Genomic DNA, 27,951 nt, shown 5'->3' on the forward strand with positions numbered 1-27,951 from the left:
TTTTTTTTCCTTTTCTTTATAAAATATAATAGATGCTGCATATATAAATCGCAATCTTCTTGTTTTGATCATGCGAAAAGAAACATATTATATCACATAAAGTATATATTGCAATTTCGACATCGAATTTCGATGATGTTTCTTAACGACATGTTTTTAATATTTAATATCGTAATCGCTTCTATCTTTAAAAATATCTTTGTTGCCGTTTTCATCGCATCATCGATTCCGTTTGTTTTTAAAAAAAAATCTATCGATCATGCAAGTTGTTAAGTATTGAACAGATACGTATAAAAATATATAGATATAAATGCAAGTATTTTTTCTTTTTTCTATATTTAGAAAAAAATTAATTTATTAATTTCTAAATACAGATTAAAATTATTCTTTTCAGAAGTTGTGAGTGAATGTATCGTTCCAAGTATACGTATATTGAAAAATTATCTTAAATTTATTGGGTACAGTAGAAAAGATATTTCTATCGAAGCTCAATCGTTACTCGCAGTTTTTTTTTTTTCTCAATTTAAGTATTTTATTTGTATTATCAACGTGTATATTTCTCTTTGAACTCTTATTATTATTATCATATATTCAATATCATATTTCACGATATAAAAGTATCGATATATCAAATATCATTTGTATAAATTATGAGTAAAAATTATCGACATTATATGAATAAAAAATATATTCCATTGTTGTTTATAACATTTTTGAGCAATAAATGAAAATGAAATTCAACGTGAAACATGTGGCACACACAGACGTAACGAATTACATACAATACGTTTCTCAAGTTTAATCTATCATCTCTACAAATTATTATAGAAAATATAGATTTTATAAAAAAAAAGCAATTTAAAGTCCACGCGCAATCCAAATTGTAATGAATCGTTTTTCATTTCTTCCATTCCACATTTATCTTGCAATATACATACAATAGTATCAAAAAAGCGTTCACTATAATTATCTATAATAGCCATTATCAAGCGCCATTAATAGAATATAATAATATATTGCGTGTTAAAAATTATCCTGTTTCATATAACACGATATAAAATTGTTTTTATAAACAATAACAATTAATAATCGAAAAACATGTTCTCTCTTCAAAACAATATTTAATGTTAGATCAAGGTTAAACATTGTCTATATTGTTCCTTAATATACAGCTAGAATATTTATAGTACTCTTGTAATAACAATATAACAATTGTATCGTGTATATGTAAGATAGAAATATCGGATAAATTTTACAAAAATATAAAACAGCTCGGCAGCATTTTGTACACATTTGCAATATATATATACGATTAAATATGTAATACATTATATATTATACGTAGCAAAATGTGAAAAATATAAATATAGGATTCCAAAGCCAAGTTATCGTTTATATTTTCCAATAGCAAATCAATTAAGTCTGTATTAAATATTGAAGTAATTATTTAATTGATTTGCCGATTGAAAATTCGAAATTCAAACAAGCCATGCTGAATGAAAATGTAATTTGTATCGTCGATTATTTCTTTCTGAATCCTTTAAATATGCATGATCGATAATGCAAAACATGAACGCATCGGTAAAAATTCTAAAATAATATCAAAAATACGATTTATTCCATGAAGATGTTATTCGGACAGAAGTTATTCCGTCAAAAACTTTATTTTTTTTTTTTTCTTTTTTTCTCTTTTTTTTTAATCTATATAGAATTACAGCTGTGTCTTTATCACATTTTTGAATTCTTTTCTTTTTCTACGTTTAAAATATTTGAATCTGTTGAAACTTTTTTCACAAATTATTAACATTTTTTTTTTTTTTACTTAATCGCTGTCGATATTCATAGGAGTATCTATAGTTTTGCTCACACTCTTATCTTCGGATACAACATTCTCTGCCGAATTCTCAGATTTCAACGTTATAATACTTATATTGTCATCGTTCGATGATTCTTCTTCGTCGTTTCTCTTCTCCTCTTCAGACTCTGTATGACCCGCAACAAGTCTATCTTCGCTTTCCCTCTTCCCCTTCTTCTCATCGTTATTTTCATTACTCTTGGTGCACAGTACAATTACATCATCCGAATCATTGTTCTTGATCGAACCTTTATCCTCAACTTTCGCATCGTTGACCGCAAAATCTTTCAGCAAATTCTCCCTCGACATTTTAGGCAATTCTTCCCCTCTTTTAACAGAAATTAATCTCGCCCTTTTCGGAGGCTTCGCAGGCTTACTTTGCGAAGCGGTGCAATCAGGTTTGACGGCTAATTGTTTCTTCATCTCCTCCTGGGTGATCTTTTTAGTGAACTGAGTGATCAAAGGCACGCTCTTCCTCTCTTTATCCCTATCCTCTCTCTCCACTTTCTCACCGATTTGCGAGTTATCGTTTCTCGTCTTCTTCTTAGGGATCAGACTGTACGACCACCGGTTCGGCAACGACAGCTCCTCGCTTACGTATCTCTTCCTGATCTCCTCGTGAACGTACCAACAAGCCTTCGCATGCATCGGCCCCTCCTCTGGGCATGGCATCCATTTTCCAATGTCGCGAATCTTTTGCAACAAACTCGCCTTCGAGATGTAGTTATCATTTGCGTCCTCCCTCTTGCCCCAATACGTCATGAACTCTTTCACGAGGAATCCTCTGCCGTGCACGTTCCCGTGTACAAGTCGGATCAGGTCCGGAATAGCCGCCTCCGGGACTCGTGTTTTCTTCTTCGAGCTGGATGGCGCTTGCTGATGCGTGGGCGAAGGCGAGGCGTTATTAGCCGTGTCATTCTCACACGTGGTTGGCGTCGACAGCTGAACCGGACACTTTTAATTCGAACAAATTATTATTACAATACATATTTTTATCTCGTTATAAAGTTAGAAATTCACATTTCATGCAACTACTTGTAATTGATCCAAGTTACGATCTAAGCGTGCAATAAGCCTTCTTTTGTTCCTCTTTTTTCTTTTTTTTTTTTTTTTACAAAATATATGCGAATAAAATAGAATAGAATAGAATTTTATCGAGTAACAATTATAATTAGAGACAATTACCGGTATTTGACGGGTCCAAGCCTCGCGTTCTGTCAAAAAGTCCACGATCCTCGCTGGTACTGAAATGCAAAAAGATATAGATATAGATTTCTTCATCTTTTTTTTTTTTACGACTTACTACTCGGCCAATGCGAAATTTGAAAGTAAATCATGCATACTCACCGTTTGGTGGGAAATTGTTATCGGGCCCTCTCCAAATTATACCGATTATTTTTGGCTTCAATTTCGAAGTCTTCGTATTTCTCTCGGACTCGAATTGTTCCCCAAGCAGTTTCAATCTGACTTTTTGCGTTTCGGGGGACTGGATGATAAAATTAGAAAATTAAAAATTAGAAATTTTCTACTCACCCGTTGTTTTAGAAATTTTAATTACCATGTCCTCCTTGTCCTCTTCATCGGCGCGAAGTTCTTCATCGGATAAGTATCTGAGTTTGAAGAAAAAAAAAAAAGGAGGGAAAAAAATCAAAAGAAAGAGAAACTATATTCGAAAGTAGTTAAGTTTCGAAGATTATAACTTACCCATGAGGTACCATGAAATCGTTGTCCACGTCGTATTCGTTGTCCTCCGGATTCTCTTCGTCCTTTTCATCGTCCGAGCCGTGCAACGATTCACCCGGTTCCTCCTCCTCCCATTCCTCGTCCGAGTCGATCTCGTAATTGAAGTATTCCTGAAACGAAAGAGAAAAGGAAGGAAAGAAAGAGTAGGAGCGTTTTCTTCTTCGAAATTTTTCAATTTGTTGTGCGTTAAACGTTGAATGACGGATGATAAAAGTGAATTAAAAAAAAAAACGAAAGAAAAAAAATTGATACGAAGTTGTATTATTGAAGTTATACGAATAATCTATTAAAATGCGATTAAAGGCTCGAGTCATTTTTTATCGAGCATTTTTTCCGTTGCTGATAATAAAATGGCGGCTAAAAGTAACTGGAAACATTTATTTTATCTCCTTCCGATTTATTATTTTTTTCCTATTTTTCCAACTTCGTTCGAAACTTTAGAGAAAAAAAAATGAAAAGAGAGAGAGAGAAATTCTTTCTCGTTTTTTTTTTCTTCTTCTTCGAACTAACGAATCGAGCGTTTTATCAGAATTGAAGAGATCGATCGTTGATGAAGAAAGGCAGTATTCCAGAATAGCATTTTTGGAAATAAATATGTTTCAATTATACGATAATGAATATTTTACTGAAGTCTAGAGATGATTAAGCAGGACGTGGGTATCAGCGCGACTTCCTTCACGGGCGATATCGTCGGCGCACGTGCTCCTCTTCTCGCCGATTTTCTCTTAGTCGCCGAGAGATACAACGAGTCTCGAGATGTGGATGCGTTGCTCCTGCGTTGCTTCCGCAGAACGATGAAATAAATGAATAAAAAAAAAAAAAAAATCGGAGAAGAAGATCGACGAAGTAATCTCAGTGTCGTTCGTGCGAACGAGGAGGAGAATAAATAGAGAACCTGCTTCTTCTTCTTCTTCTTCTTCTCGTGAAATTTGTGGAGTTTTCTTTTTTTTTTTGATTTTTGAAGAAATTACAAGCTGGAGAGATCTCGAAATACCTCCGCGATCGTGAAAAATGTGAATTTTATCACTGTTCCACCTTTGTTATCGTGAAAGTACGAAAGATTTTTAAAGAAGAAACATCATCGAACGAGATGAAGGAATGAGATTTTTTCTTCGAAAAAGCTGGAAGAATTTCGAAAGAAGAAGTATACATTTTCCCTGGAGAATGGAATTTTCGATACAACGCAAGTTCTGAACGCAAGTGCGAAAAGGCGAGTACAACTGGAAGACCCGTGATGGGAGGAAGTGACTCGTAGGAATGATATTTCCAGACTGTTTAATATCAATTCAATATCAAAATCGTATATTGTGTATACATTTGTCGCGAATGTATTCGAATGGATTCTCTTCCCGAGAAAGAGAAATCTCTGTGTGCAGCTCGATAAGATAAAATAAAAAGGAAAAGAAAATCGGCGAGACGTTTCTCGAGGAGAACATTTCTTTTTTAAGAAGTAATTAGAAAATTAAAATGATGGAATAATTAGTTCGTCGATTGACTAACGTGACTTAACTTGGTAGCTTGTATCAGTAGCTATTTTATTTAAAAAAAAAAAAAAAAAAACACGGTATTCTAATCCTAAATTATACGTCGACCTTCCAAGGCAAAAAAATTCGAAAGATTGTCGAAGAAAGATGAAAAAGTAAAGGAGAAGAAATCTTCTCCTAAAATTCTAAAGGGGGGAAAGAAAAAAAAAAAAGATTTCTTCAAGATTGGAAGAAAGTAGGGAATGAATAAAATTCGAAGGGGAAGCTACACTAATTTTCTACGGTGAATGAGAAAGATTCGAGAAACAACGGGGAAGAGATCGTGATCGATCGGGCACGAAATCAACAACAATCGATTCGATCAATTACATTAATTCACATTAACGGCAGGAAATATAAAATATCGCGAATGATCGGCGGCTTCGACCGTCGTTCGAGGCGGAAAACCGAGGTGAAAAGGAGGAAGGGGCGACTATCTTCTTTGTTGGCCAGCTTCCGGCGGCAACTGGGCAGCAGTGGTGAGTGTCGATGATTTTATTTCCAAGGAGCATCGAATCCTTCCCTTTCCGTCCATTCTTGTTAATTTTCACCTCGATCGACGTTGAAGGTAAGTGGCCACTTTGCGCGCAAATTCGAAGATTTTGAGAATTTTGAAATAATGGAAGCGACGTTTATTCGGTCGTGGTATCTCGAAAAATTGCGCTGGGACGGGATGATGGCGTGTTCCTCTCTTTATCGAAGGCATTTCACAGCATTTTATCTCAGCAAATCGAGAAACGAGGGTCGTTTGCTTAAAAAAAAATCTGATATCACATATCTGAATACCAGTTAAGACCGTAGAAACGAATATAATATAATTCTTTATATCATTCGCAGCAATTTCCAAACTCGTTTTTTTTTTCTTTTTTTCGATATAATAGACAGAAAATTTATTGCGGAGAATTATTGCAACAAATTTTGAAACAATTATTAATTTTAAATTTCAAGGAAAGGAGGTAATTGTAAAACGAATAGAGATATATTTGGAGTAAATTCGTGCTCCATCTGGAAATCGACGGTGTCATCTGGAGAGAGAGAGAGAGAGAGAGATGGCACCGTCACACTTTCAGGACAAAATGCAGTCATCGGTTCGAGGTTGAGGAGCGGACCGTGCCTGGCAAAAGCTGTACGGTCGTGCGTTATTTACGGCGTGTTGTCACCCATCGGGCCATCTGTAATGGCTGTTTTATGCCCCATTAAGATTATAGCTGGTGCATCCCGCGGTTGCACACCGGAGATTAAATCCCTGCATGTCGAATTGATTTATATCCGAAATATTCGGCCGCTTTTTCATCACCGCCACCATGCTTTGTCGATTCAATAAATTCGCGATATCTTAATTTCTTTATCTCGGTTCGAAATTTTCTTCAATTTTTTTCAGCCCAATAATTTTTGGAATAGAAATTGTTTAAAGAGGAACGGTTCGACCAGAAATTTGTTTGAAGGAGAGAAATATAAAAATCGAAGCTGTTTCTTTTTGAGACAATTAGATGTGTTTTAGACGATATTAATTTCTATTCACGTGATTTTTAACGTTTCGCTGCAACGACGTTGATATCTCGCGTTTAAAATTGGATCACGGACGAATTGCTCCGCGAAATTTGTCCGCCAAATTTCACTTCCCTTCGAAATAATGAAATGATGATCTTCACTTCACGAGAGGTGAGAATTGGAAAAATCGAAACTCGAACTGTGAGATCGATTAAGAATGATGAAAAATTGATTTAAAAATGTTTTTTCATCTGCTCGATGAAAATTGGACGAAAAAAAAAAAAAAAATCTTTCGAAGTTTGATAAAAATCAAATTTCGAGAATGAAAATCGAGAGTTGAACGATGATCCTCCAACGAATCGAAGCAAGGATTTTTTTGTCGCAATTAATAAATCTCGAGGATGGATTTTTCATATTTCAATCAAAAACGCGACAATCGTACGCGATGACGCTTCTCTCTCTCTCTCTCTCTCTCAATTAGACAAACCGACATCTCCATGTTGCAATGGAAAACACGAACAATGTAGAAATAATCGATGATCGATTTTCTCGTATTACGTCAGAACTAGATCGAGTTCGAATTTTGTAATTGGAGGGATGGATCAGGTTTAAGTGAAATTTAAAATTTAAAATTCATCACATATCATACATAACGAATAAAACGAACAATTCTGAGTTCGAAAATTTAGAAAAAGTCTCAAAAACAAAATTCCTCCCCATCGATCGTTATATTTAACAACGAATGGAAATCTTTTGCGTTTCGGGGGAAGAGGATATACGTCAATGTATAATTAACAGTGGAAAAGATACGTTAACTACAATAACTGAAATAGAGAGATGTGTAAATGTTCTGCCGAGATACCGGATAGCGGATGTCATCTTAAGATACGAAAAAAGAGAGGACGCGGAGACAATTGGAAACGAGCAAGGTCAGATTATTGAATAAAGCGATGAATAAAGTTGTAAGCGATTATTTTTTCGTTTCAAAAAAAAATTTCCTCATTTCCTTTTCCAAAATGTGAGTCACACGGATAAGAAATTTCGAAGTGACAAGACACACAGATTTCCCAAAAAACGTAACGGGGGAACGCGCGTCATATTTTTTCAATCCTCTCTCGGCTAATCGGAGGATAAAAGAGATCGATATATCGATCGATGTCGACGACCGGTCGTCTGTTTTTCGTAACGATAACTCTCCATTCCCACCACTCGCGAGGAAACATTATCCAATTGATGTTCGTACGATACTTCTCTCTCTCTCTCTCTCTCTTGTTATAGGTAAACAATATTAATTGGCATAAAATCGGAATATAAATTTCGATACGAGGAGGAATACGAAATAAGATTATCAAGGTCGAGATGTTGCACTTCCCTCGGTCATTCAATTTAAATACTTGACATTTGAATTGAATAATATATGGAAAATATGCGCGTTGTATCTAAGGTCAACCCCGTCACGGATAAAACGTAGTACGCGATGCTTTATTTATCATCGGTTTCCCTCTTCTTTTTCTCGCTCTAGGTCAAAGTCACGGCAATTATAATATATAACGTTGCCCTCATTGATACATCGTTTGGAAATGTACTCTCTCCTCCTCTTCTTCTTCTTCTTCTTCTTCTTCTTCTCTTTCCCCCTCTCCCCCCCCCCTCCGCCTCCGCCCCAATCGAGACGAGCGACATGTTTCGCCACCTTTCGAGGTAATAATTGCATTTCCTTTTTGTACAACGATTTTATTGCGTATTTATTGAACAAGGTGAAAAATAATAGTAAAGTAAAAAAAAAAAAAGGTTAAAATTTGTTCCTTGTTCAAAGCCTTGTCTCGCCACATTTCATTTTGTGTATAACGATTGTATTTATTGAATAAAGGAATTGAAAGGATCAGAAATGGTTAAATTTTGCTTGTTGCTCGTTTAAAGCTTCTTTCTCTATCAATGTTGTTCGATGAATGGACGATATTTGGGGGAGGGAAGGGGGGAGGGGATCGAAAATATAGGAAGGAGATTAAATTTGTTCTTAAAAAATTAAACGAAAATGCGCAAGGTGAATCATCGTTTCAAAGCTAAACGGCTATAAACACGCTACTACTACATTTCATTGCCATCATCCCAGATTAACGGCAGACGGGCAAAAAATTGAAACGGCTAACGAATATCCTCTGAAGATCACGGTCTTCGATTGATTTAATAAAAATGATAAATCCTTGTTGCTTTATTGAACCCTCGATCGACGACAAAATGTAGCCGAAATAAATGAGTAACGGTAACTGTATTCATCCTTGAGATCAGACTAAAACTAATTAACAAAATTGACAAAATTAAATGCGAACAAAATCTCCAGAGTTTTAACTTCTTTCCTAAAATTTCGATTTAATTTCTATTCTAAAAAAAAGTATATTAAAAATCGCGTACCAAATGATTCCTAAACGTTACGATAAAATTTTCATACCACTTTTTCAAGTAAAAATCGAAGAATTCATCGCAAAGGAAGAGAAAAATTTCCAGAATTTCCAGAAGTTTCAAGACTTGTTCAAATTCAAATCCTCATCAAAATCAAACGATCTCTAAAAGAATCATTATTCGTAAGAAATTAAAAAAAAGAAAGAGAAAGAAAGAAAGTTTCAAGTTTCTTCCAATTCAAAATCAAAGAATTCCTAAAAAAAAGTATCATCGTGTCCTCGTCACTCGCAGAAATTAAAAAAAAAAAAAGAAACAAAGAAAGAAAGAAAGAAAATTTCCAGAATTTCAAATTTCTTCAAGTTCAAATCCTTATCAAAATCGCAAAAGAACCTCATCACTCGCAAAAGTAAAAAAAAAAGAAACAAAGAAAAAGAAAGAAAATTTCAAATTTCTTCAAATTCGAATCCTTATCAAAATCAAAAGGATTCCTAAATTTCCGCACGGAGAAAGAAAGCCTAAAAGAAAACCAAAAAAGAATCATCACCACTCACGTGCTCAAAAATTAAAAAAAAAAAAAAAAAAAAAGAAACAAAGAGAAAGAAAAAAAATTTCAAATTTCTTCAAATTCGAATCAAAATCAAAAGGATTCCTAAATTTCCGCACGGAGAAAGAAAGCCTAAAAGAAAACCAAAAAAGAATCATCACTCACATGTTTAAAAGTTAAAAAAAAAAAAAAAAAAAAAAAAAAACAAAAGGAAAGGAAGAAAATTTTAGTATGCAAAAGTACGAAAAGTTTCGTGAACTTGCGGAATCGGAACAATTCCAATCCTTCCCAACCAAATACCGAATTTTCTAAACCACCACCATATCTCCATCATCTCCATTTGCCTAGAAACCAAAAGGAACCAAAACGCAACACCATCACTGACGCAACCAACCAACGCGGCTCGCTCGAAAGAGGCCACGTGGTTGTGTTTCCCGTGTTTCTTTCTCGCGGATCTCACCCTCCCCTGTCGAGGCCTCCTCTCCTCGATCGAGGCGGAGGTCGCTGGTGGCCGATTACCGGGGGTGGCTGGTGTCGTAAATAACAAGGAACGCGCGAGCAACAACCGTGGCCGGCCAATTCGGCCGGGGAGCCGTTTCGTTCGGCGCGTCTGCCGGTGTTCTGGGACGCGGTGCTCCCTTGGGAGAAGTACGGCGACGGGACCGGGTGGCACAGCCTTCGATTATCTCGTGTGACGACAAGCCACACGCTCTTTCTCGTCTGATCTCATCGGGATCGAGGGGGAATAGGCCAGTTCGAGACCGCGGCCGCGAACGAGAGGGTGAGTCTTGTCAAACCCCTTTCCATTCTCTCGTTTCGTTCCTGTTTCTACTTGACTACGTTTCTCCTTGCGTCATTCTTTTGTATAATAATAGTAGGGTGATAACAGTTGGGGGAAAATTTTGAAGAATTTTGCTTACCGATCGAGGAGAATTCGATGGATATCTAAATGGATTCTAAAGATATTGGGGATTCTTTTTTTCTTTTTGGCGCGTAGAAGAGCGAAGATAATCGAAAATTTGCGTGGCGATACTCGTAGTCGTTGTACGGTAACCTTGTAACAGTAGTGGCAATCGGAAGTGATAGTGCGCGAGAGGAAATCAAGAGAGTGATTAATGGTGGAATAATTGCATGTAAAGCAAATAATAAAAGAAGGAAGGAACGTTCGTTGTTTTATTGAATATATGGGATATTGGTTGGGACAATAGATAATTCGAATAAAATTGGCAAGATGATAGAAGAAGCTGCTATGTTCGACGTGAGTAAAAATTAATACTTGTTGTTATCATTTAAGACGAATAATTTTCTTTTTTCTTTTCTTTCCAATCTTGACAAAGTATAAGAAAAATATATCACCTCGTAATCTATTAAATATATAACTTTCGAATTGTCGCGCTCGTTGAAGAAGTGACACTTTGACACCAACTCTAATCGAACAATTTCTAAACACCCAATTAATTTAACGCGATTCAGCCAAGAGGGAGCAAGATTCTCTACTAATGATCCCAAGAGAGAAAATAAACAAGAAAAATACAAAAATACAGAAAGCAATATCTCGCGCACGTCCACGTTTTCCACTTTATTTTCACAGCCGATAACTCGAAATAGAACTTAATGTTAATCAGAAACAGATATAGAGCGTTCGCGCCGCATGAATTATTGTCGGTATCTCGAAGAAACCGGCACGATTAATCCGAGACAAGTGATTCTCCGCAACAATAAACAGTTTCTCGAGTTAAATTGCTTGCGAATCGGCGAAAATTCCCCCTCTCCCCGATTATCGTACCGTAACCCGCCAATCCTTTCGACAATTTCCATCCCCCCTCCTCTCCCCTTCCGCTTCACATTTTTCACATTATTCGTATTTCCCTTTCGTTCTCGATCGACAGATGACGGACGAATTGCTGTTCTCCGCGTTGGGCCTGTCCATGGACACGGGACACGTCGAGAGGCAATTGTTCTCCTCCGATCCGGCAACGTACGCGCGCGAATACGAGGGATCCTCCTCTTGCAGAACGACGCCGCACAGCGACGACTCGGAGATCGGCGATCCCCACGCGACCAACGTCGGGAACGGGATCGGTTGTTACACGGATCTCAGTTGCCCGGCCAAGGGGCAATCGTCGTTGTCGTCGTCGTCGTCGTCTTGGAACGAGTGGTCCGACAACAATTCGACGTCCTTGTCAGGTGAGGAGAGGGGAAATTTCACGAATCCAAAATTCGAACTTACGTTTCGAGTACAAGTATAACTGGTTTCCTCTTCAGGCACCGGATGTCTGAGCGAGCTGAGCGAGCTGAGCGAGTTGGACTCCGAGCTGGAATGGTGCTTGGACAAAGGTTGGAACTCGGGCCTTCCCGAGAGGACGCCGTTGTGCACAGCGGGTTGCGAGGGCTTCCTACACCTGCCCTTGCCCGGCCCCCAACAACAAACGTTTCAACAGGGCGAGGAGCCGTTATGGGTGCTCGGGATCGACCTGAGAGCGCTCGACGACACGTTGGAGACGAGAGGTAAATCGATAATTTTCCGATCGATCCTTGCAAATTTTTTCCGACGAGGAGAAATTTGATAACGAAAGGAGAGAGACTCCGCTCGTTTGATGAATGCTCGATGAATGTTTCAAGATTACAACAACAATCGAGTGGAAGGAAATATCTCGTCTGCGGCTGCAGCGGCATTGGCGACGCACGATTACACTAATCGTAGTTTGGCGAGCGCGGCGGAAGATCGATGCTTCCCTTGTACTTATCAAGGATGCGTGAAGGTATTATTATATATATATATATATATGTTTAAGATGCGATATAAACATTTTTCACAGAAATCATCCGAACATTTGTTAACAATTTAACAACGAAACGCAGGTTTATGCAAAAGCGTCCCATCTGAAGGCCCATCTACGTCGACACACCGGCGAGAAACCGTTCGCGTGCACGTGGTCCGGATGTGGATGGCGCTTCAGTCGATCCGACGAATTGGCAAGGCATCGACGATCCCACTCGGGCGTGAAACCTTATCCCTGCGAGATGTGCTCGAAAAGGTTCGCGCGCAGCGATCATTTGGCCAAACATCGCAAAGTACACAGGAAAAACGCGTATTCGCTATTTCACGGAGGTAGAGGTCTGCGTGGAGGAAAGATGAATTCAATTCTACCAGCGGAGATTTAGTCAATTTTTTTTTTTTTTTTTTTTTGTCTATGTCTGTAACGTAATTAATAAGAATGATTTCGAAATGGGGAGGGACTTTCCTTCCAGATTTTCCGAATCAAGCAACTTCGTTATTTTCTTAGGATGATATTTAATCGCGAAGAGAAATTGTATTTCGCTCTTGACGCGTGAATGATCGATGGAAAATAATTTCCATGTAGAAATTTTACACGTAAATATATTTTTTTAATGATTGATTTGAAGCGAGACAATTACCTAATTAATATAACGATAATATCAATATCGACGAAAGAGATCGAATAAGATTACTCGTGTAATCTCTTTCTTCTAGAATGTTGAACTGAATTAAGTGACAAACTTTATAAAATGACAATAAATATTGTTAAAAATACAATAAATTATTTGTCAATCATTAAATACTAATCCTAAAAATGTAAAAGAAATCAGTTGATATGTACAAATTTTTTTTAATAAAAAAAGATTTAAAGATGTTCTACTATTTTACGCGTTAAAGTATTTTTTAAAATTTCAATTGAATCTATAGTGATGCATAGTAAATAATATAATATAAATAATATTACCGTATTAGAAATATATTTATCAGCTCTCTATATAGCTAATGAGGAAAACTATTATCTTTTTGCAACTTTTGTGATATTTAATCATCGCATTTTAACTTATCATTAGTTATAACTACTGTGATTATCATTACTGTGACTAATATGACTTAGTGTCATAAACTAAGAATAAATAAACTTATATTTAATAGAATCATTCTATAAACGTCTATAAATCTTTTAATTTCGAACTTACCATATCTTTTGAAAACGGTCTTCGAGGATTAATATTCTTGCTGCGTTTCCTCCATGTACCCCAATAAGGTGGACGCAAATTTTCAGAAAATTGTAATAATTTAGGTCGTTGTTTCTCTACAACAATATCTTGATTTACGATGTTCGAACTACCTTCGTTTTCTTCGTCTACAAATAAAAGATATTAATGATTGATTGTAAACAGATTAGTTGTTGTTAAAGAAAAAAATAATGCTTACCTAATAAAATTATATCATCTTTTGCTTCAAGTGGCCATGTTTTAAATGATTTGCGGGGAACAATTTTTTTATCTTTAATTTCATTAAGATATAAATCTGATACTTCCGTGTTTCCCTTATTTTTTTTTTCATCTAATATTAATTTCTCCTGTTCTTCTAGGATTCTCCTACAAACTGGAGCTATTTTCATATCCGCCTTAATTTCAAAAGGCATGAAATTTTTTACTGCGGTTATATTTTCATCTTCAATGCATTTCTCGTGTTTCTTAGCGACGAAAAAACTGGCAAAAGTTGTAGCTGCTTTTTGTTTCTTACGTTCTGCTTCTAACTTTTCTTCTTCTTTTTTTCTTTTTTCCTCTTCCTTAGCTTCTTCTCTCTTTCTACGTTCTTCCTCTTTTGCTTGTCTTTCCTTCTGTTTTTGTCTGTAACAAAATAAATATTACTGAAAAAAAATTTACAATTTTAAAATTATAAATTATTAGAATTATAAATATTCATACTCGATTTCCATTTGTTTTTTTTGTTCTTTTATTTTTTTTTCCATCATCTTCTGTTCTTTTTCGGCTTTTTCTCTTTCCTCTTTTTCTTTACGTTTCTCTTCTTTTTCTTTTCTTCGGTTTTCTCGTTCTTCCTCCAATTTCTTTTCTTTTTCCTAATAAATAAATGAAACGATTCGTTGAGAATTAAATCAACAAAATAAAATATTTAATATTATAATACATTATAATAGTATACTATAAATGCCGCAATACCATTTTCGATCTTCGCCTTTCTTCTTTCCTTTTAGCAATTAATAATTTCTTTTCTTCTTGTTTAGGTGTTAATCTTTTTTGCTTTATTTTTTCCATTTTAGGAGTCTTAATATTTTTTGAGATTATTACATCTTTTATTGTATTTGTAGTAATTGATTTTGTTTGTTCATCTTTATCTTCATCGGACGATAAAATAGCAATATCAGAATCAGTCTGATTCGGAGAATTATTTACAGTAGATGGTGAATCTTCTATTTTATTAGTTAAATTATTTTTTGTCTCTGACACGCTTTTTTCAGAAGTCTTTTCAAATAAATCATCTTTTCCTTCTTGCAAAGAAATCTGAGACACTTCCTTTGAACTATTTTTTTGTTTATCAGTCTTTTGGAGGAACTTTGTTAAAGGACTTGACTTTAATTTTTCTTGTTTTTCTAATGTTTTTTGTCCACTCGAAGTCTGTCTTGGAGTTTCACATTTATTTTCAGTTTTTAATTTATTAGATGTTGAATTCTCTTTCAAATTTTCAACTTCTATCTCTTCTATATTATCATTTTCGTTTTCTGTATCAATATCTGTATTATTCGATTTACTACCTACAATATCTGTATTCAAACTTTTTTTCAAAATTTTTATTGTTTTCGCAGGATTATTCTCGATCGAAGGTGATGTTAATTTCCTTTTCTTACTTTGAGTAACATTCGATGACTGTACTTGATTTTGCATTTGAAATGGCAATTGTGCTGAAATAAAATTTCAAATTACATATAATTAAAATATTACATATAAAATTAAACATCAATTATTATAAAGAATTATAAAAAATCACACACACACACACACATTATATATATATGTATATATTAATATTTCAATTTATTAAAATTATTTTGTAATAATTATATAATAATTATAAGATATTATATTATAAATTAAATACCTTGTTTCATTTTTTTTTTCTTAATAGGAGTAATTGCCTCAATACAATCATCTTGTCCATCATTGTCCATCATTTTCATGTCAATGATCTCTATAAAAAAAAAAACATGAATAAAATAAAAAAATATTCAATATTCAATCAAAAATAAAACATAAATGAATAAAATTTAATATATTCTCTGTCTTACCTAAATACGTGTAAATATAAAACTTTTCTTACAACATTACATCAACTGACAAGATCGACAAATCTGTCAATGACACATTAGTATAACCTAACAATAACTTATTACATGAATATGATAATAACAAAGTAAAGAAAAGCATATATTAAATATGTACAAATTTCAAAATTAAAATATTATATACAGATATAAAAATTTTACTATTTAAAAGTCTATTTTCAGAAATATAATACGAAAATACATCACTGTAACATAGTAAGAAAATCGGCGGGAAAATAGAGTATAGAAAGACAAAAATTTCGCGTGTTGCGTATTTCCATAAACTTTAATTTTACTAGATTCGCAATACTATCACTCACATAACAAAGAATTTAGTCAATTGGTAATTGGTTTGAATTTAACCAATTAAAACTTAATATTTTAGATGCAAATTTATAATATATAAAATTATAAATATTTAATTTCAGAAAATAAATCAGAAATATTGATTTATGATTTTTATATGAACAATAAAGTATTATATTTGAATACAAATAATATTTAAATTTATAATAAAAAAACAATTCATATCATAAATAAATTATTTATATTATTTAAGATGATTTTAGAAACTTTAGATTATTAAGAAAACTTAGATTTATTCATAATTTATATTTTTTATTCTCTCTTAATTTTAAAACATTCACTAATTAATTGAAATTTTGAATTTGATGACATCAATAACATTCAAATCAAATAATCTTTTTAGCATTTTATTGAAAAATTTTCTCTTTGTATAAATATATTATTATCCTTTTTATTAAATAAATATATAAATATATAAATAAATCCTGAAAACTTTGAAAATTCATTTAAAACATTAAAATATTAAAAAGTTTTCTTTTCTTTTTCTTTTTTATTCAAAAAATCGAGAGGGCGTTCGATCTTCGAAATTCCTAACCATATTTATTTTCTCCGCCAGATGACTCGTTGATAACTTTGCATTCGTTCGATGAGTATCGGATACCGATCGGACGGCTTACGAAGCCGTTTGGTCAATAAGAAGTTCTTCGCGAAACTTGAGAAAGCATAATGTACATGTGATGCGAACAAAATAACTATTGACGGAGTACGCGATGTGTATTTATTTAAGAATTTCATCAAAAGGAAAATATTAATAGCGATGAAATTGTGTAACAAATAAAAAAGAATAAGAATAGTGTTGACTTGGATCGTAGAAAAAACAAGTTGCAACGGAGTGTTCTTTCTATAGTCGAAAGAAAGGTCAACCCTTGTCTGGATTCTATGCAATGTACCGGCGCCCCACCCCCATTCACTGTTTGTCCTTTAAATCTAACCCCTTACTACGTATTGAAGGGTAGCATGCCGCATACTATGCAAATCTATTATCAGCGTTGTCATTGTTTGAGAGGTAAGATATGATATCATTGAATAATTTTTACTGATATATTTATGATTAGAAGATAATTTTACGAATTGTAGAATAATATAATCTTATCGCGAAATTGTTTTATATCTTGATATTTAGCGGTTATATCAATCTTTTTTTTGAAACGTTCAAAGTAATTATGTTCTGTAAATATGTATATATGTATATGAAAAGAAAGAAATAAGATTATCATAGTATAGTGTGCTGCAAAAATTTTTCAAGAATGAGAGAAAATTATATATTGCAACGTTTATTAGTTCCTGACTTGAATACTAAATCGATTGTCAGTGTGCTCGATGTACTCTATAGTACATATATTTACAACGCGGTATACTTGGTGAATACAAACGATAGATTGATTATTGTTAAATTGAATGATATTAATTACCGGATGATAGACATTCGTTACGAAATAATCTTAGCAACTTCTCGTTGGATAGCTTTTGATTTAATTTTACAAGTTGAAATGTGATTTTAAAAATTTTAATTTATAAAAATATTAATGATATTATATTAATATAAAGTAATTTATTGCTGCTAATGTAAAATTGTAATGTAATTGTAATGCAAAATTGTTTTTAATAATAAATATTATTAAATTAATAAAATAATATTATTAAATAAGTATTATTAATTAATATGGTAATTAGAAATATTTAAAGTTTTATATAATATCAATATTATTTTAATTACATAAAACTTTTATTAGAATAATTTATTAGAATAAAATTATTAAAAATTATTAATAAGAATTATTAATAAAATTCAGAAAAATTTTAATAGATTAATATGTTACTGTGTTTCAGTTACATTTTATTATATAAAGAAATTTTAAAATTTTTTAAAATTATTTTTGGATACACAAACTTTATTGTATCTATGACGTGATTTTGAAGTTGATATTAACGAATTCAACATGTATGCATTAAAAATGCAAACTGCCTGTCAAAGCGAAGGCAGTGGAGAGCCTGATGATCCAAGTAGTCATCATCAGGAACCTGTTAGACCTCCAGCACAGGATTGTAGTTCATTTGACATTGTTAGGGCAACTCAGGTAATTATTTCAACCTATAATTATCAATTAATTCCAAATATTATAATATTTAATTATTTAAAAATATTGTTGTCTGGGTAATTTATTTCTTTTAGTATGGAGCTTTGGATCGTGTGACTGAATTAGTAGAAGCTGGTGCTGATGTAAATCAACCAGATTCAGAAACTGTAACATTATTACATTGGGCAGCAATAAACAATCGAAAAGACATTGTAAAATATTTAATTGCAAAGGGAGCTATCGTTGATGCAATTGGTGGTGAGCTAGCTTCCACACCATTACATTGGGCTACAAGGTTAATTCTAAATTAAATATGTAATTTAAATTTCTAGTTTATAGTAAAATGTAATGCACATTTTAACAAATAAAATAATTAAAACTTATTGTTTCTAGACAGGGCCATTTATCTACAGTTGTGATATTAATGAGAGCAGGAGCAGATCCAACTCTTAGAGATTCAGAAGGATTCTCATGTATTCATTTAGCTGCACAATTTGGTCATACTTCTATTGTTGCTTATCTAGTTGCAAAAGGAGTAAATCCAAATATGCCAGACAGAAGTGCAATGACACCCCTTATGTGGAGTGCCTATAAAGTTAATAGGTAAATGTAAAAGAATAATTAAAATACTTATTTGTAAAAAATTTTATTTATAATTATATTATATAGGTTACTTTGAAGTTTTTTGTTTTACAGTTTAGATCCAACACGTTTGTTACTGACTTTAGGAGCATCTCATTCACTCGCAGATAATTTACATGGTAACACTGCTTTGCATTGGGCTATTATAGCTGAAAATAGTACAGCAATATCAACATTAGTTCATCATGGAGCATCTTTGGATGTACCAAATATAAGAGATGAAACACCAATGACATTGTTAGGTCGTCATATTGGTGCTGCCTGGTTAGGACATAAACTCAGTCAAGAAATCAGAGAAAAACAGGGCAGAACAAGAACATGGTGTAGAGATAAGGTATTTACTTTAATTATTTTTATTTAATTTCATTTTTTAAAATCTTAATTCATTTTTCAGAGAATGCGCTGGTATTGTATGGTCAGTACGCCATTTATAGTTTTCTATGTAATTGGAATGATTTTTCAAAGTGGATTGCATTATCTAGTAAAATTAGGTGCCTTTGTCACTCTTCATATAGCACTATATTTAGCTAATCATTTTATCTTCGACGAACGATTATTTCATATTATACCAATGTCAATTTATTTGGCTACAAAGGTGAATATTTAAAATAATATATAATATTAACTGTTATTATTATTATTATTAAGATAGTTCACTTACATAAAATCGTAATATTAAATAATATTATAAATCTTAAGTATTGAAAACTGATTGAATTATATCAGATAACATCTTTTACACAAGCGATATAGACAATTAATGTCTTATCATGACATTTTAGATAACATATATATAAAGAAATATAATAGAAACTCTTAGATTAATTCTTATTACAACGTGTAAATAATTTTAATTTTTTTTTTCTAATTAATGATTATTATTTTTATTTAAAAATATAATTTTTATTTAACATATAATTTGCATAGCAGATTATTTATTCTAATCAATATTTTTTATTATTGCACATCTGTTATAGATGTGGATATACGTGACATGGATATTTTGGCTAGGTATACATGCTGCTTGGTATTTATGGTTACTATTAGTTAGTGGATCTGTTCCACTTTGGATATGTTTCTTACAATCCTGGAGAGGCGATCCAGGTGTAATTACAGCTACACATGAAGATAAATTAAATGTAATAATCTTTGTATATTATAAGAATATTATTTAAATTATTAAATTAATTTATTATTATTTTATTATTTTATTTTTTTCTGAAATTTTGTTATTTTCAGACGATTATAGAGTTAGCAGAATCTGGTGGTTTTGAACCACAATCATTTTGCAGCAGTTGCTTGGTTAGAAGACCTATGAGGTCTAAACATTGTTCTACATGTGATCGATGCGTAGCACGTTTTGATCATCACTGTCCTTGGATCAATAACTGTATTGGTAAGTTGTATAAAATAATTTAACTCCATAACATGTATAACCAGTATAATTTGAGATTGCATTAATTTTAGATAATTTAATCTTTAAATAATACAGTTGTTTTCTTATAATTTTTAATTTTTTTTTTTTTTTAAACTTAGGTGCGCATAACCACAAGTATTTTCTGGGATTTTTAGCATCATTATTAGGTCTTTGTATTGTTGTTTTATCCGCTAGTGTACAGTATTGGCAATTTGAATGTTGGACAAATTTAACAAATGGGCATAGTGCTGATAATTATTTAGTTGCTGCAGCTACCTGTGATGCTTGGGTAATGTGGGTTGCAGCAAATACATGTCTCCATTTCTTTTGGGTTGGCACGCTGCTTGCGTGTCAGTGTTATCAGGTTTGTTCACTTTTTCTATTTTATTTCTACATGATCAACTACATTACAAATTTATCTGATTATTATCTCTTTTCCATAAAATAATATATATTTTTATATTATTTATTTATTAGATCATGGTACTTGGAATGACAACAAACGAGCGTATGAATGCTGGACGCTACGCGCATTTTAAACAAGGGAATCCTTTTCATCGTGGTGCTCTTCAGAATGCAGCTGATTTTTGCAATTTAAGCTTTTGCGGTGTAAAAGCAAAACCCAGTTCAGACTGGTTGCATAGTTTTGATCACAAACAGAGTATTGAAAAATTACCTCTACTTGCTACAAAAGATAACTTCCAATATATTTAGAATTTTTCTTAAGGATCACTGTCATAGAAGATAAAAGAATTTTGCCATCAGAAGCTAATATAATGTGTCATATCACTTATGCTTGAAGCATACTTTTGGATTACCAAAGAGTTACTACATAATTGGAAGTGACTTTTAAAAAAATAGTGATTTTGCATATATATATATATATATATATATATATATATATATATATATGGATTTAAATTGCATATTATAAGTAATTTCTTATACTGAATGAAATACAAATTTTAACATTCATCTACTATGAAAGACTGTTCTATGACGTAAGTATGCATATCCTATATTTGTGTATTCTAGTTTGTGAATATGAAACAGAAAAACACATTGCACAAGTACTTTGACTCTATTTTTACAACAAATTATGAGCCAAGATTCTTTTTTTCTCTATATATTACTACAATTTACTCGATATAAACGAAATGTTAATATATAATTGATTAAGAAGTAGTTTACTTTATATTGCATTGTAAATATTTATATTTTTCATGTGTAGATATTTCTATACATGATCATGTAATCATTAAACATGAATATGTTAATATTCGATTTTTTTAAATTAAATATTTTACATTCTAACATAAGTATCGTTCAATTTATAATTAATTTACATATACAAGTACAATTTTAATTGTATTGAAAAAGACGATACATATTAACAAAAACAACCATGACAGTCAGTCCTATGAAATCATTGTATAATGTATTTTTATCGACATTATTTATTATTAATTATTTGTACTTTGTAATTTTTAAGCCTTATGAAAAATCGTGAAAAAATCATAAACAGCAACATCATTACAGTTTCTGTTAATATTATAAAATTTTCGTATTAAACATACATGCAAAATTTGGAATATGTAAAAAAAAAAAAAAAACAATATCAATTTAATAAATTAATATAAATTAATAAAATTATCGGAAGAATTGGAAACAATGTTGCTTAATAAAAATACGGCATATTTTTATGTTTAAAAATTTATGAAACAATTTTTCAAAAAAAAAAAAAAAAACAATCAAATTATATTATATAATATGATTATAAAGTAAAGTTATATTATATATTACTGTTAGCAATTTTTCGTACTTACAAATAAGTTTACCTGATTTAAGTGCCATGCTTATATTGTTCAAAAGATATCCAATTGTACTACATATATATTATACATATTTACACGTACGTATTTACACACGTACTTATTTATGCTCTCATAAGATTTGATTAAAGTTTCCTGTTGTATCTAATCTATTATTACATTATGTAAAGAACGATAGCAATATAGCATAGCATATATAAAATTGTTTACTATGTCTGTTTGAATGGATGTCATACTTTATCATAAAAATTTCAAAAATTTATCTTATTAATTGTATGTAGAAATATCAAACATAAAAAAAAAGGAGAGAAAAGAGAGAAGCTTGACAGATACATTTTTTTATGACATATATTTATAATTACAATTGTACGATCACTCATAGAAAATAATTGTTGGACATAATTTTTACATTCCAAAAATTCCAAAAGTAATTTTGAGTGTATAATTGCGCGTTTCTTTTTCGTTTTTAACGTTAGTATGTAATTAAAAATGTATGCTTACTTATAATTCGAGTTTTTAGCATTATTGACACGCACGAAATAATTGCATTGTACTATTTGATTTAAAAATCGATTATGTTGGATTGAAATTAGATTAAAAATAGATTGAAAGTTGCGTTGCGCGTATAATTCAAACAAGGAAAATAAATATTCCTAATTAAGAAGATTGAAAAATTTGCTTTTATTAAAATTTAATTAAAAATAGAAAAAAAATTCCTTATTATACAATTTTTTATCAATGATCCCATTCAATCAACTATTTTAAGTATAAGTACTCGAATTGAAAAAAGTGCATATGTTTTTAACATTGCATTTTCAATAGGTGCCTAAATGTTTAATTATATTGTATTATCTTATATAAATTTAAAAAAAAAAAAAAAGAAAAAAACATTCTGAGAATTCTGATCAAAAATAATTTAAATTTTATTTTACTTGTTAAATAATTTTCAATAAATTTCAAATTGGACATAGACGAATGTCACTTAGGGATAGTTTTATTATTATAGTTTCGTTCGAATTAAATAATATCATTACGATAATGATAGAAGATTATTAATACAATTTGTATAATTTTATTGTTCTCAGATTGTTTTAATTTGCGCAACATATTGTATGTACAGATCATTTAATTTCATCACGTGTATATAATATCAACTTATTTTTATTTCTAATAATTTACACTTCATTCCGATGCCTTTGATACACGCATATACGAAACAAAATTGATATTTAACATATATGTCCAAATATCGTTTGTTAAAAAAACAAGTTTCCAATTTTGACTGCTTGTACAGAACGTTATGAAGTGTTTGTACAAAACGTTGAAACATACATATAATAGGTTTAATTATATATTCGATTGAGCGACGACGATATTGACGGAATGAATACTCTGTATCAGAATTATTATTATGACAAGAAACATGTGTATAAATATTATAAATACAAATGTAAGTTAAATGTAATTACTTCGTAACAAACTATTAACTATTACTTATCGAAATGTGGTGGAATACACATTTAGTATTTACGCATATTTCCATTCTAGTCCGATTGATATTACGACAATTTAGTAGTAATTTAGATTATACGTTTACCTCGTATGAACGACGAGGCATAATCGATTTACGTAATAATAAATAGTTTCTTTCATTTTTTAAACGAATAAGTCAAAAGCAAGAGAATTGTGTAGCTGGTGGCACGTTGTCAACGAATAAAAATATTGAAACTGTATTATAACATTTTGAAAAACATACAAATAAGAAATAGAGATAAATATATAAAAGTGAAACAAAAAAATTTTATAATTAATCAATATTCTTAAATGTTTAGGTTTTAAATTATAAATTGTTTGCTTCGAAAAAAAGTTAAAATAACGAACGAAAGGTATGGAGAAACAGACATGTACGAAGATTTGATTCTAGATAATATTTTTTTGTGAAAAACGAGTAAATATAAATGTAAAAGTCTCTTTGTGACTTGTTGTGAGTTTAAAAAAAAAATTATAAAACTCTTCGCTAGTGTTATTATATTGCATAGACGAGTTTTAAATTATTACATCGGATTATATTATACAGGCTTAATTATACAATTCTATTTCTAATTCAGTCAATGTAAATAACGGTCATTTACTTCGAACGACATCTCAAGGAACAAATAAAATTAAAAACGGTTAAAGCATTGGAGGTGGAAAAATTTTTGGTAACTAATTAAAAAATTTAATCAAAATCACTATATATTGTAAGCAAATAAAGACAAAAAATTGATTTACTAATTATTATTGTTTTGTTATTTATATTTTAATTTTATTTAATTAATAAAATCTTTATATATATATATATATATATATATATATATATATATATATTTCATTTTTTAAAGGATTCAATTTTCAGGATCAAATTATTTTAGATATTGAACGCTGCTAACAGTGAAAGGTATATAATTACGGTATTATAAACATATGAATGTAATTGTTTAGTTGCTGTCATTTGACAGTTTAATTTTGTTTTAATTCGTGTTATCTTAATTTCAATTTTTGTTCAATTTCTGTTCAAGATATGCGTTTATCATGGTTTCCGGAAACGATTGTTCACACAATGACGAAACAGAATCTTCAAATATAACATCTTTGCAGACAGATTCTAGTTGCAAAACTAGTACCAATGTCAAACAATCTTCACACGAGTCTGCCTTTCAAAAAGATTCGTGTAACGATTTTCAACAATTTAATTGTGGGTAAATCAGGTATATGATAATTTAAACATATACAATTTGGATATAAATATTATATTTATTAAGTTAAAGACTGTAAATGTCGAGAGATACATTCAATTATACATGGAATATCTTCGGAAGAAATCGATCCTGTAGAGGAATCATACAATAAAGATCTACCGAAAGATAAAAATTCGATAGAGCAGACGCTATGTCAATGTCACGCTCGTAAGATGTAATACAAATACTTCCATTCTATGTAACAATTATTAATTGACTATTTTTTTTATTTTCTAGCAGAGCTTATACTTTACCTGTGAAGTGCAAGGATGGTAAAAACTTCAGTATTTTAAATTATTTACATTATCACTAAATTATTATTATTATTATTATTCTTTTTTTTCCTTGGTTTTTGTTTCATATTTAAAAATTTTTATAAATTCTTTAATTTGCGTTCGATAGATTACCGATTTTCTTTTTATAATTTTTTTAACTTATTATAATTTCATTTAAAAATATTTCAGATGTACGAAGACCATTTTGGTGCCCTTTTAAGTGGAAGTGGCCAAAAAGAGATTTAAAAAGAAAAAATAAAACGTACGAAGTGAAATTAACACCAAAAAAATGTCCTCATTATAAGGAGGTAGACTGCAATATATAATATATATATATATATATATATATATATATATATATATATATATATATATATTATATACACGTTAACAAAATAATATTGTTTTATTTTTCCTTGTATCATTAAGTACGAACATTGAATATAAAAGATGTATACAAATAACAATTATTATACTTGATGTATAGTTAACAATGCACTTCGTTTAGCCCATTATGTGCTGTGAAATAATGGAAGGGATACCACATAAAAAAAAAATTACCCCTCCTGAACTGGAGAAAGTAAAAACTCATGAAGAGAAAAAGAAAAAAGAAGTAGTAACAGAGAAAATTGACATCTATTACTTCGACCATGGGAACTCTGCGTAGGTATAACTAAATATTTCAATAGTTATCTTTTTATCACTTATCACTTTTATTATGCAGGCATTTGCTCTTACATAATTCATTCAGCTTCTTGTCGTGTAACAACAACAACAAAAAAAAAAAAAAAAAAAATACAAACTTTTAATTGATTTTCAAATGATCATAATTAAACTTAAAGTTTTAAAAGTTTTAATTTCTTATATTCTATAATCAAGACATTATTGTTAAAAAATACTTAAAAAAAAAAAAAAAAAAAGAATCACAAAAAACAACAATTTTTTTTTTATTTGTATGCGTTCTAAAAAAAATTTATGCAACTCGGAAAATATGTTAGTTATTTTACAATTGTGTTCGTTAACGTAACACGTTTTACAATTTTTACAGATATTATCGAACAACGGATTCACCGCCCGTATTACTAACCGAGAAATGTGCCGAAAAAACCGATCAAGCAGCGATTCGTTTTTGGGCCGAAATATTTGGGACTATTCATATCGGCACTGCTTTCATCACAGCATTTATTTTACAATTAATTCGATTTATACTTTACAGTATAATCAGACCACTGACAGTGGGCATTTTGCAATTGTTTGCGGACTATTTTATAAAACCCCTATTGTCAATTGTGTTCAATGCCCTCATACAGCCTATATTGATATTGTTATACAATATCGCAACATCTTTCAAGGATCTTTGTGAACCTATCGCAGAAGCGATAGGATTGTTCCTACGAGAAATCGCTCACGTGTGTGCGGCAATTCGGATCGTCGAAGTGAAACAGGGTACCGCTCCCTCGGTTGCTTGCACTTGATGATTGAATGGAAGAAGAGAGCAATTCTGAATGACGAATATGAAATATAGTTTGTTTTAAGGGGACAAGGTACAAAAACTCATAATATTTTGCGATTCGTAAAAAAATAGCACCATGTAAGTGTTCGACTTAAGTTACTTCAAAATAACCGTTTCCAAGTTATTTCAACCTCACACTCCTATCTTGTTGTACTATATATCTGTTTTATTGTTCAAGGTTCAATAGAAGGTGAAAGAAAGAACAAGAATTTATTACATCTACGTGATTGAATTTTGTCTTGATTTTGAATTATGAAAAAAACTGAAGTAAAAACTGAATTATGATTGAAATAGAGTGAATCAGTTTTAACCCTTTAAGATCTAAGTATGTTAACTAAGTACAGGCCCTTTACTAGATATCCAGTTATATTTAGAATAATCCACGAGGCCATTGTTTTTATAACATATTTATTTCACTGAATATATACGACTTCAAAATACTAGGTCTCAAAGGGTTAAGAAGTAACTAAACTCTTCTATACGATATACTTATAAAAAGAACTTAATGTAAAGTGTGCGTATGAAAAGTATCTTTCTTTTACTAAATCACAAACTTTTATCCGTTGTTCTTCTGTAGATGATGATAAATTATCTCGATCATCAATTTGAAAAGGCATTGTCCCAAGGATAGAATGATGTGAACTGAAGAAAATTTGAAAATAGCTCGGTAATAGCTGTTCAAGTTTTAACGAATATAACACATGCCTTAACACCAGGTATATATTTGGTATTATTTAAACTTTACAATATTATTATCAGTTTCATTCATTTTGTTATTTTTTGTTTTTTTTTTTCTTTTTTCTTTTTGTTTTTACAGAACAAATTATCCTCTTATAGCAACTAACTTCGTCAATAATGATCAATAATCATCCTTCGTCTCTTTCGTATATCTTACTGTTTAATAAATTATGTACAATCTCACAAACAACAAACGGAGGAACCTAATTACATCATGTAGTTGTTCACACTTCGCTATGTACAGGTACTACTAGTTTTTACAGAATTGCGCTTTCGCTCCACCTGCGTATGTAGTCGTTAATGCTTAAACTCTTGTCGTTCGCATATTCTATTTAAAAAAACAAAACAGAAAAGAGAAAGAAAAAAAGGAGAAGAAAAATAGAGAGAAAAAGAAAGAGAGAGAGAGAGAGAGAAAGAGAGAGAGAACGAAAAGAAAGAGAAAGAAAAAAAGAGAAAGGAAAGGGTAAAGAGGAAAAAAGGAAAAAACAAAACGCCTATCGTCACCTAGTCTCAGGAACTGCAACCTTTTGCTTGCTGTGCATCGCGATCTAGGTGGCTGTGGTCGGAGTCTCCTGAATGGCTAAGGTTTGTGAAGAAGGCGCTGATGAAGATGTTGAGTCACCTGCAATTAT

At 31.3% G+C, this 27,951-nt stretch overlaps 5 protein-coding genes across 12 annotated transcripts in view; 3 read left to right on the forward strand and 2 right to left on the reverse strand.

Moving 5' to 3' along the window:
- Window positions 1-505: 505 nt before the first annotated feature.
- Window positions 506-15,943, reverse strand: LOC100867691 (uncharacterized). The gene is made up of 11 exons (XM_031916673.2): window positions 15,646-15,943; window positions 15,459-15,548; window positions 14,522-15,261; window positions 14,270-14,421; window positions 13,770-14,191; window positions 13,532-13,698; window positions 3,560-3,708; window positions 3,414-3,465; window positions 3,203-3,341; window positions 3,041-3,099; window positions 506-2,809 (listed from the first exon to the last, which is right to left on the reverse strand). Exons 2-11 carry the CDS (start codon window positions 15,535-15,537, stop codon window positions 1,823-1,825), a joined length of 2,946 nt encoding a protein of 981 aa, XP_031772533.2. The 5' UTR covers window positions 15,538-15,548; window positions 15,646-15,943; the 3' UTR covers window positions 506-1,822.
- LOC100867810 (uncharacterized) lies at window positions 4,326-13,217 on the forward strand. 2 transcript variants are annotated; one of them, XM_086911307.1, is made up of 5 exons: window positions 4,326-5,600; window positions 11,443-11,740; window positions 11,819-12,061; window positions 12,176-12,315; window positions 12,416-13,217. In XM_086911307.1, the coding sequence occupies exons 2-5, from the start codon at window positions 11,443-11,445 to the stop codon at window positions 12,716-12,718; spliced, it is 984 nt and encodes a 327-aa protein (XP_086767433.1). In that variant the 5' UTR covers window positions 4,326-5,600; the 3' UTR covers window positions 12,719-13,217. The 2 variants fall into 2 exon arrangements, with proteins under 2 accessions (XP_086767433.1, XP_003693980.3); XM_003693932.4 differs by lacking the exon at window positions 4,326-5,600 and adding an exon at window positions 10,303-10,811.
- Window positions 15,944-16,622: 679 nt separating the features above from the next.
- Window positions 16,623-24,291, forward strand: Hip14 (palmitoyltransferase Hip14). 3 transcript variants are annotated; one of them, XR_015293040.1, is made up of 11 exons: window positions 16,623-17,053; window positions 17,878-18,125; window positions 18,221-18,420; window positions 18,519-18,728; window positions 18,807-19,101; window positions 19,162-19,362; window positions 19,745-19,906; window positions 20,007-20,163; window positions 20,304-20,548; window positions 20,662-23,902; window positions 24,094-24,291. XR_015293040.1 is itself a non-coding variant. In XM_086911308.1 (10 exons), exons 2-10 carry the CDS (start codon window positions 17,988-17,990, stop codon window positions 20,896-20,898), a joined length of 1,845 nt encoding a protein of 614 aa, XP_086767434.1. In that variant the 5' UTR covers window positions 16,623-17,053; window positions 17,878-17,987; the 3' UTR covers window positions 20,899-24,291. The 3 variants fall into 3 exon arrangements, 2 of the variants coding, with proteins under 2 accessions (XP_086767434.1, XP_031772566.2); XM_086911308.1 differs by having other exon boundaries at window positions 20,662-24,291; XM_031916706.2 differs by having other exon boundaries at window positions 18,822-19,101; window positions 20,662-24,291.
- On the forward strand, window positions 24,070-27,738 carry LOC100870345 (uncharacterized). The gene is made up of 9 exons (XM_086911312.1): window positions 24,070-24,217; window positions 24,428-24,750; window positions 24,818-24,968; window positions 25,031-25,077; window positions 25,258-25,376; window positions 25,577-25,731; window positions 26,117-26,659; window positions 26,760-27,297; window positions 27,399-27,738. The coding sequence occupies exons 2-7, from the start codon at window positions 24,588-24,590 to the stop codon at window positions 26,541-26,543; spliced, it is 1,062 nt and encodes a 353-aa protein (XP_086767438.1). The 5' UTR covers window positions 24,070-24,217; window positions 24,428-24,587; the 3' UTR covers window positions 26,544-26,659; window positions 26,760-27,297; window positions 27,399-27,738.
- Mob2 (MOB kinase activator 2) overlaps window positions 27,284-27,951 on the reverse strand; it is a 52,742-nt gene continuing 52,074 nt past the window's right edge. For all 5 annotated transcript variants that reach the window (XM_012486748.3, XM_012486747.3, XM_031916707.2 and 2 more), the window contains one exon: window positions 27,284-27,941. In XM_012486748.3, coding sequence (XP_012342202.1) covers window positions 27,868-27,941 — 74 coding nt within the window. In that variant the 3' untranslated portion in view covers window positions 27,284-27,867. The remainder of the gene's footprint in view (window positions 27,942-27,951) is intronic.

This window comes from Apis florea, unplaced genomic scaffold (assembly GCF_048593485.1).
Source record: "Apis florea isolate Af1SG1 unplaced genomic scaffold, ASM4859348v1 contig_3203_pilon, whole genome shotgun sequence".
NCBI lineage: Eukaryota > Metazoa > Arthropoda > Insecta > Hymenoptera > Apidae > Apis > Apis florea.

Bases quoted from the DNA above. Each gene is read 5' to 3' on its own strand.
- LOC100867691 (XM_031916673.2), bottom strand. From the start codon at position 15,537: ATGAAAATGATGGACAATGATGGACAAGATGATTGTATTGAGGCAATT. The intron at 14,192-14,269 runs GTATGAATATTT...ATTTTGTTACAG, and splicing joins AAAAAACAAATGGAAATCGA to ACAAAAACAGAAGGAAAGAC. The intron at 3,709-13,531 runs GTAAGTTCGAAA...CTTTCGTTTCAG, and splicing joins GACCGTTTTCAAAAGATATG to GAATACTTCAATTACGAGAT.
- Hip14 (XM_086911308.1), top strand. From the start codon at position 17,988: ATGTATGCATTAAAAATGCAAACTGCCTGTCAAAGCGAAGGCAGTGGA. The intron at 19,907-20,006 runs GTAATAATCTTT...TGTTATTTTCAG, and splicing joins CACATGAAGATAAATTAAAT to ACGATTATAGAGTTAGCAGA. The intron at 20,164-20,303 runs GTAAGTTGTATA...TTTTAAACTTAG, and splicing joins TTGGATCAATAACTGTATTG to GTGCGCATAACCACAAGTAT.
- LOC100870345 (XM_086911312.1), top strand. From the start codon at position 24,588: ATGGTTTCCGGAAACGATTGTTCACACAATGACGAAACAGAATCTTCA. The intron at 24,751-24,817 runs GTGGGTAAATCA...ATATTTATTAAG, and splicing joins CGATTTTCAACAATTTAATT to TTAAAGACTGTAAATGTCGA. The intron at 25,732-26,116 runs GTAGGTATAACT...CAATTTTTACAG, and splicing joins TTCGACCATGGGAACTCTGC to ATATTATCGAACAACGGATT.
- LOC100867810 (XM_003693932.4), top strand. From the start codon at position 10,785: ATGATAGAAGAAGCTGCTATGTTCGAC. The intron at 11,741-11,818 runs GTGAGGAGAGGG...TTTCCTCTTCAG, and splicing joins CAATTCGACGTCCTTGTCAG to GCACCGGATGTCTGAGCGAG. The intron at 12,062-12,175 runs GTAAATCGATAA...GAATGTTTCAAG, and splicing joins CGACACGTTGGAGACGAGAG to ATTACAACAACAATCGAGTG.